Source organism: Onychomys torridus, chromosome 5 (assembly GCF_903995425.1).
Source record: "Onychomys torridus chromosome 5, mOncTor1.1, whole genome shotgun sequence".
Taxonomy (NCBI): domain Eukaryota; kingdom Metazoa; phylum Chordata; class Mammalia; order Rodentia; family Cricetidae; genus Onychomys; species Onychomys torridus.
Window position 1 is genome coordinate 115441019 of NC_050447.1, and position 8556 is coordinate 115449574.

General features: G+C 45.4%; 1 protein-coding gene across 1 annotated transcript; it reads left to right on the forward strand.

The window, feature by feature from the left end:
* The first annotated feature begins 1491 nt into the window (after window positions 1-1491).
* Edn1 (endothelin 1) lies at window positions 1492-7862 on the forward strand. Its single transcript, XM_036188153.1, has 5 exons — window positions 1492-1792; window positions 3393-3561; window positions 4836-4994; window positions 5154-5267; window positions 6616-7862. The coding sequence occupies exons 1-5, from the start codon at window positions 1729-1731 to the stop codon at window positions 6716-6718; spliced, it is 609 nt and encodes a 202-aa protein (XP_036044046.1). The 5' UTR covers window positions 1492-1728; the 3' UTR covers window positions 6719-7862.
* The last annotated feature ends 694 nt before the right edge of the window (window positions 7863-8556 follow it).

Sequence of the window (8556 nt, forward strand, 5' to 3'; positions counted from 1 at the left end):
CAGGCTCATGGGCATTCTGGGGTCCTCCCTTTCCTCCCCTGAAAAGGGAAGTTTATTGAAAAAGCCTACACATTTTGTGTGTGTTTTGCTTTATTCATTAAGGCATGTTGTCACCTGTACCTCAACAACCCGTGGGCACCCGGGGGAAGGGAGTATTTCATGGTAAAATAGACAGGAAACTGTTTGGAAATTGTCAACACGTTATTAAACGGTGAGGTATGATCTGATCCACTTACTTAGCATAGGCAGGTCCTCCCCCCCCCCACATCGCCCTTGCAGCTTCCTAAACAGTGCACACAACACGAGTTTGCCCAAATAAAGAAGCAATGGGGGACAGGGGCCACTCTGGAAAGCCAGGGAAGGGGATAGTGGAATGCCCTGCAGTCACCCCTCTTTCGTATGTGAGGCTCCCTTCTCTGCCCTTCTGTCTACCCTCTGTCTGCCCTTCTATCTGCTCGGCCAGAGGTTGTTTCCAATGATTTAGAAGCCAAGGCTTTAATTGTTTTAGCCTAAAACATAAGCCCCGCAGCTCTTCATCGCCCCCTGGTGTTCATTTCCTGCCATTTCTCAAGATCCGTCGTGATAGCCCGGCAATTACCAAGGAGAGGATAGGCACAAGAAATATTGGGGTGTGGGTTATGTGTTGGGGGGTACTTCTAATCAGTGATACTAGGAAAATAAGGATGTGCCCCACAAAGCCATATTATTATTGTTGCTTTTTCTCTTATCATTATTATTTAATTTTCCTTCCTTGCTAATTCCTTATGGAATTTTTTTCACCTAAAATGAGAACTTTAGTTGAGAGAGAGAGAGAGAGAGAGAGAGAGAGAGAGAGAGAGAGAGAGAGAGAGAGAGAGAGAGAGAGAGAGAGAGAGAGACAGAGACAGAGACAGAGACAGACAGACAGACAGACAGACTGACTGACTTGGGGAAGGGGAGACTTGGAAAAGTAGGCTAATCTTCCGAAATAATCTGCTCCTCCACGACCAGAGCAAAGAGGGAGAGCGTCCCCTTGTTTATCCCGACTAAAAATCAGAAAGACATAAAAGGAAAATAAGTGAACAATGACCACCACTCCCCCACCCCCCCCGCGCTCACAATACAATCTATTTAATTGTACTTCATACTTTTCATTCCAATGGGGTGACTTTTCTCCTGGAGAACCTCTTGATTCTTGAACTCTGGGGCTGGCAGCTTGCAAAGGGGAAGCGGGCTGCCGCTCGGTGCAGGTTTTGCAGAGGTCTCTGTCTAGTGGGTGTTTTCTTTTGCTTAGCCCTGCCCCTGGATTGTCAGACGGCGGGCGTCTGCCTCTGAAGTTAGCCGTGATTTCCTCTAGAGCCTGGCCTTATCTCCGGCAGCACGTTGCCTGTGGGTGACTAATCACACAATAACATTGTCTAGGGCTGGAATAAAGTCGGAGCTGTTTACCCCCACTCTATAGGGGTTCAATATAAAAAGCCGTCCGAGAGCCGTCCGAGCCAGACGCGTTCCTGCACCGGGCGCTGCGAGCTCGACCGGGTCTGCGCTGCCTTCCTCGTGCACCGCCTCCCCGGCAGCCCGCCACGCTTTCGCTCCCGGCCACTTGCTGAGGACTGCGCCAGATCTCAATTACCAGAGGCGATCCGAGCGACCAGACGCCTTCCTCTTCGTTTTGCATTGACTTCCATTTGCAATCGAGTTTTTTTTTTTTTTTTCCTTCCATTCTTCTTCTTTTGATCCCTTTGCAGAATGGATTATTTTCCCGTGATCTTCTCTCTGCTGTTTGTGGCTTTCCAAGGAGCTCCAGAAACAGGTAGGCACCACTTGCGAATCTTTCTGCTTCAGCGCAGCGCTGTTCTGGCTTCTGTTTTCCACCCTTCTTTTCTTTCTTTCTATTTTTTTTTTCTTCTTCTACTTTTTATTACTGCAGCTTGAACAGCAAGTGCCTTTCAATTACTTCTGTGTCCCCGTGAAGGAAATAAAATACAACCGACCACAAGCTATATATCACATAGCTTCAAAGTAGCGTTGTAGCAATATTGCTGAGTAGCTGCAACCGAGGCAAAGATATATTTGAAATACATGTGTTTAGGCTACGCGGTGCATTTAGGAGCTTATTCAAACGCTGTCTTGATACTGTGTTCATGTGTAAAGTATTTAGACACTCCAGCTTAAAGCCCAGGAATTTTATTCAGGTCATGCAGGCACAATGTGAGCAGAGAAATCACCTGCCCATCAACCGAGTGCTGAGTAAACCCGCAGGCGGTTTCAGGGCGAAGCACATGTTTTCTTTAAAATTTATCACTATTGACTTAAGGTTTCATTTGGCAGGTTTTTGGCATCCTCAAACAGTGTGAGCTCTATTTTCTGTTGCGTTCACCTGTCCTGGGAGGGGAGCTGGGATCGTCCTTGCCTGCTTAAGGATTAGACAGTGTGGGTGCATCTGCTCGGCTCCCCTCCCACCCTATTGTTTTAGGGTCAGTGCACTTTCTTTTTCTTTCTGTCTTTTCATGACCCCAACCAGAGAGAAAGGATGTCAAAGGGATGATGAGAACCCTGGAATGTGCCTGATGTTTGGAAATCAACAAAATTGGGCAGATAAGCTGCTCGGCTAAATTTTCAATGGAAAGAGGCCGATGCTACCTCGGGCCAGAGGGAGGTGTTGAGTCCCATGCAAGCCATGCTGCCCCAAGATTCTGAATCCTGAACCCACAGAGCACTTCCCTAGGTCCCCACGCTCTATCTTTGCTTCCTTCAGTGGCAACTTGCCTCCCACCTGCAGTGTCTACTGCAAAGTTAATTATCTTGTGTCTAGTCATTTTCTGGATTGCCCTTGCTTTCTATCTAATGTCAAAGGCACCCATATGTCATCTAGACCACTCTGTGCCCCCTACACAAGCTGAGCAGTAGTGGTAACCCTAAAGGAAAGGTTATCCTGAGAAGGGAAGTGGCACCAAAGCTGGAAGAGGCAGTCTATCTTATTTATTTGTGGTCACATGTTTAACCTATGGGAGCTGTGCCATCCTAAGTCTCAGGCATGGGCTCCCTCAAAATTAATATCCCCTTCAAAGCATCAAAGCATCTTTAAAAGGCGGGTGAGTCCTTTCCTAGCTTCTCATATCTCTCTCTCTCTCTCTCTCTCTCTCTCTCTCTCTCTCTCTCTCTCTCTGTGTGTGTGTGTGTGTGTGTGTGTGTGTGTGTGCAGGTGGATAAGCCAGCCAGTGTAAGGGTGAAGTCCTGTTAAGCACAGAGAACAAAGAAAGCCCTTTCCTTCTGTTTGTGTTTCTGGCTAAAGGCAGTTGTATGCCTCGCCTGCTTCTATTTGCGCTGCTAGTTCTGGCCTGAATACCTTGATGCAGGTGCTCTGGACATCTGAGGAGGGACCACTGTCAACCCTCTGTTTCTCTTCGCAGCTGTCTTGGGAGCAGAGCTCAGCACCCAAGCTGAGAATGGAGGGGAGAATCCTCCTCCCAGCACATCCTGGAGACCCCGTAGGTCCAAGCGTTGTTCCTGTTCCTCCTTGATGGACAAGGAGTGTGTCTACTTCTGCCACTTGGACATCATCTGGGTCAACACTCCCGAGTGAGTCTCTAGAGGGCATTGTAACTCTAGTCATCCTTCGACTGCTCTGGCTTCGGGGTGAAGTTCCTATGCTGGGGAGCTCCAGGCTTTCAGCGTTGCTGAAGACAAGAAAGCACCTCCCAAGGGGTATGATGCCGAGACAGGTCAGCTTAGTGTTAGCCGTCTAGGAGAGGGTCTTCCGAGGCGCTGGGAGCCAGGCTGCTCACTGTGGGACAGATGGAAGAGAACAAGCAGGAAGGTGCTGTGCCTTTCAAGACAAGAAAGGAACAGAGGGACTTAGCAGGAGGCGCTCACTTGGGTTTTCAGGACCAAATAGGTACTGTGTAGGCTAGTCTACCCTGTACTTCTCCAAGCTGGCACATTGCCATCTATTCCAGAAGAGAGATGGGGTGGTGTAATGGAGAGTTTTGATGCCTTTATTTTATATATGGAAATACCAAGAAACCAAATGTTGAAGTCTCTCGTTAAGAAACGAGCTGGTAGCATGGCTAGAGTGGAGTCCTGAACTTCTGGCTTCTCTCCTTGTCTTTAGAGAAAACTGCATTTCAAGGCAGAGATCAGAACACTGGCCATTTCCTTCAGCCCCCAACACTAGTCCACTCATCAGAAGCAATCATAAGAGAGAACAAACACATTTCTTCTGTCTACAATGGCTGGCCAAATTCCAAACCAAACCAGACTCAAACTGCTGTGGACCTAATCCTCAGTAGTGGTTCTGTCAAGGAGAGGGCTGTGTTCCCTGCTGAGAGAACTGAGATGGACCCACAGCAGGTTATCAGATAGCATTTTGAGACCAAGTCCTTCATAGCCATGAGATTTTACCAAACCCGAGGAGCGATGGTCCAGTACCCCCTGCTCTACCAGGCTGCACGTCTAGCATTATCACACATGACTGCAGTAGAAAATCTTGTGTTAAGGTTTTGTTTGGGTCCCTCTGTCTTCCTCCCTCCACTCATATCACACACTGGAAAAGGGAGAACACACAAAGCAGAAACCCAAACAGAGGTGTTGTAATCTGGAACAAAACGGTGCCCAGAAGAAATGGAGTATTGTTAAGTATCGAGACAGAATTTCACTGGATCAGAAAAAAAGCTGGTGTTCTCCCATTTGAGAATGTACACTGAGGGCTACTGATGGGCAAACATGCCCAATAGCTTCCACACTTTCCTATCGTGAGCTGTCCAAATGCTTCCTGAGTTGTATGTCCAAAGGATGTGCTTTTTGAAAGACTATTAATTAAGCTAACATCTTTTCCTTTCTCCTTTCTCTAATAGGCGTGTTGTTCCATATGGACTGGGAAGCCCTTCCAGGTCCAAGCGTTCCTTAAAGGACTTACTTTCTACAAAGGCCACAGATCAAGGGAATAGATGTCAGTGTGCTCACCAAAAAGACAAGAAGTGTCGGAATTTCTGCCAAGCAGGAAAAGAATTCAGGTGAGTGGAAGCCCTTTTACAGTCAGTTAGTTGTGCAGCTCATTGGCCTTCTTCCTAGGAGATTGTCTTTTCACTTTAGCAACAGTTGCAGAGACACGGAGAGTCAAGGTGAGTCTCAACATAGCTTGCTAAAATGTTTTTCCCTGTGTTTCCTATCAGAGCCCAAAATACCATGCAGAAAGGGTTAGAGGACTTCAAGAAAAGAAAAGCCTGTTCCAAGCTGGGAAAGAAATGCATCTATCAGCAGCTGGTGGAAGGAAGAAAAATGAGAAGGTAAGAGGCTCCCAGCGATCGACCGCTAGCCCTGGACAGCAGTGCTGATGTCCCTAGTCCTTCCTAGTAGGAGAAAGGCTCCCGTACAGTGCACAATCGTCACGGTTTGTGGACTTAAAGAGCAAAGGGCTCCTCAAATATTTGGGCTGCGAGTGCAGACACCTGCCCACAGTGTCTTAGCACACACTGGCCTATGGGTGGACCTTCCATGCTGAGAGGCAGCCTTAGCATTTGAGTATTTCCAATCTTTTCTTCTCTGGTTCTTTTATTTTCTGCTTGCCTGGAGAAACTAAAAGTCGGGTTAAGGAAAAGACATTTAAAATATTTATATATGTTATCCCCAAAAGTAGCAGTTAATTATTCAAATGGCCACAGGGAAATAAAGCCATTAGGTAAGGTTGGTGAGATTTAGAACATGCTGTTTTTCAGGTGAATTCCATGACTATTGTTTAAATATGGAAATCTGAAGAGCCAGGCCCCTTCTGCTTCCTGTGGCAAGGGAGAGAGCTGGATTAGGCAACCCCCACAGGGGGGCTACAAGCAGCTTTTTGATGATCCTTCCAAAGTCTAAACTTTTTGAATCTGAGAGGATGGGGGTGGTAAGGAACCCTTGCTCAGACCTGTCACATGATCTGTCTCCAGAAGCTTCTCCAAGAAATCCAAGGGCAAAGTGTTCTGTGACCAAAGTGTTCCGTGATCCCAGTGTGGCAGTGGGGAGGGACTAAGGAATTGGTTTCTGTTCCTCTGCAGGACAGTCACAATTAGCTTCCTTTACATTGGCCACCTCCGGTTCGCCAGTTTGTTACTTTGTCTGATATTAACTACTAAATTGATGGTACAGTTCTTTGTCTGTTCCTTCTCATAAGCGCATGGGTGCGCAAGTGCTCACCCCCCGCCCCCCCACACACACCATTTAAAACTGTTATCAAGTATTTGCTCAAGAGGTCTACCCATAGTTCCCCTGATTTTCTCTCCATCCACATGTTAGCTTCCATTTCTTATGTGATTTAGAAGGTGCCAATGGACCATTTCTCCGTGGTAGCAGAGGGTGGGTTGAAGCTACTTAAACATAGTACTTAGTGCCTAATTCCTCTCAGACATGCTCATAAGGTTCTTCTCTGCAGTACTAAGCATAAATGGCAGTTTATTCACAGTAGTCGTAGCTACTGCCTGAGGATTTATTAAAGAGTAACATACTGTCACACCTGGTATAAAAGGCTAGGAACTAGACTTAACATGTTTGTGCCAAATTCTAAATTTAGGTGTTTGTTTAGCCAAGGAGTGATTTCTTTTCTTTCTCTGTGTGTGTGTTTCAATAACATTTATTTTTCTTTTCTTGTTTTGATAGGTTGGAGGCCATCAGTAATAGCATCAAGACATCTTTTCATGTTGCAAAGTTGAAAGCTGAGCTCTATCGAGACCAGAAGTTGACACACAACCGAGCACACTGACTATGAAGCTTCTCTGAGTTCTGGAAGCCATGATGTCCATAGAGCAAGCCCGTGGCCAACTCTGCACTCTCCATGCTGCCTGGGTTCTCCGCAAGAGCATCCGTCCTGCTTCTACAATTTCTTGTTTCAGACTAGCAGGGGACCAGCATCCTTGTTCTAAACATTCCAAGAAAGGTTGAGATGTTCCCTAACCTGTCTTCATTTGCTTCTGCTGGTGCTGACTGCTTTTCTCCCCTTCTTGCTATTTGGGAATGCCAGTGGACCTCTCGGAGAGCAGAGACATGATGACATTCTAGGGTGGCATCATCCAGAGAGGAAGGAGATTCCACACCAGGGTGGAGTTTCTGCAGAAAGTCCATAGGGAGTGCTTGTGTCTGACTCAGGCGCCTGGCACATTTCAGGGAGAAACTCCAAAGTCCATGCAAAAATTTTCTGAAGAATGCATAAATTGAAAACATACTCCAAGGACAAACACTTGAGTTTTTTTAAAAAAAAAAAAAAAAGGAAGAAAAAAAAGGACAAAGACTTTTTTTTCCAAGTTGTAAAATGCAAAACTCAAAGCAACTGTTACTACTGTACATTAGGATGTGTTCCATGAATATAAGTCTACCTCACCTTACTGCACTGTCATATATATACCCCACCTTTCATTATTGCCTCCCTAGATGCCGTCCTCTCCTGCCACCAGGCTCCCTATCTGCTGTACCGAATCCTTGCCTTGTCTAGCTAGTCCAATGTGTCAGTCAGTAGTAGATGAAACATTTCCATGCTAATCTGCTAGCCCTGATCTATGAGAAAGAGGATGGCAGAATCCAGCCCCTGCCCTTGACCTTGGGAAATACAATGGTATAGAGTTGTTTGTGAAAGATCTTGAAAGCTGGTTTGCTAAAGAGCAGTAAAAGTTTGTTCCTGTATGTAACTGGCTAATGGAAAGGGTTAGATTGAATTTTGATGTACTTATTTTTTTATAGATATTTATATTCAAACAATTTATTCCTTATATTTACCATGTTGAATATATGTCTGGGCAGGCCATATTGGTCTATGTATTTTTTTAAATGTATTTCTGAATGAAATTGAGAACATGCTTTGTTTTGCCTGTCAAGGTAATGATTTTAGAAAATAAATATTTTTCCCTATTGTACTTATTTGTGAATTATTTCTGAAAACCCTAAGAAGTGATAATCCTGGAGGGAAATGGTTAAAGCTGGCTTTCTAGGAAGACTGAAATTAGAAAGAAAGTAGCATGTTGGCTTGATTTAAAAAGGAAACTGATATGTTTCTTAAAAATTGCTTTTATGGATATTTGTCCTTGCAAGGTCATATAATATGAAGGAAATAATTATAAAGATGATATTTGATAGTTACTTATATATGCATTTGTACATAAAACAATGCTTTTGGATTGTGTTAAGGAACACAAAATAAAAGCTTTAAGTCCTGTCTTCCCATGGAGTATAGTTTCTGCTTCTCCTTTACCTGAGATATCCCCAGGGAGGTGGTCCATTAACCTTGCTTCTCTGGCCATTAAGCAGCATCCAACAATTTAAGCTGATGGTGTGGTGAGAGGTGCTTTCTCCATTGTACTGGGCTGGAGGAAGTGATGGAAAGATGATCCTCCAACGTATGCACCTATACACAGCTCCTCACCCCAGGGGCTACTATAAGAGCTTGCTCCAGGGAGGCCGCCAGTGCCTTTTATGTGCCCAGAGTCAGTATTTTGTTCATCGAGGTACACTGAGAACTGTTGCTTTTTCCAAGCTCAGACTGGCTGAGTGTCCCAGAAGTAGAGACACCAGAAGCTTATCTGAAGACACTAGCCCTCCTCCCCACCTCAC

Coding starts and splice junctions, on each gene's coding strand:
- Edn1 (XM_036188153.1), top strand. CDS start 1,729: ATGGATTATTTTCCCGTGATCTTCTCTCTGCTGTTTGTGGCTTTCCAA. Junction 1,793..3,392: donor CCAAGGAGCTCCAGAAACAG/GTAGGCACCACT, acceptor TTCTCTTCGCAG/CTGTCTTGGGAGCAGAGCTC. Junction 3,562..4,835: donor ATCTGGGTCAACACTCCCGA/GTGAGTCTCTAG, acceptor TTTCTCTAATAG/GCGTGTTGTTCCATATGGAC.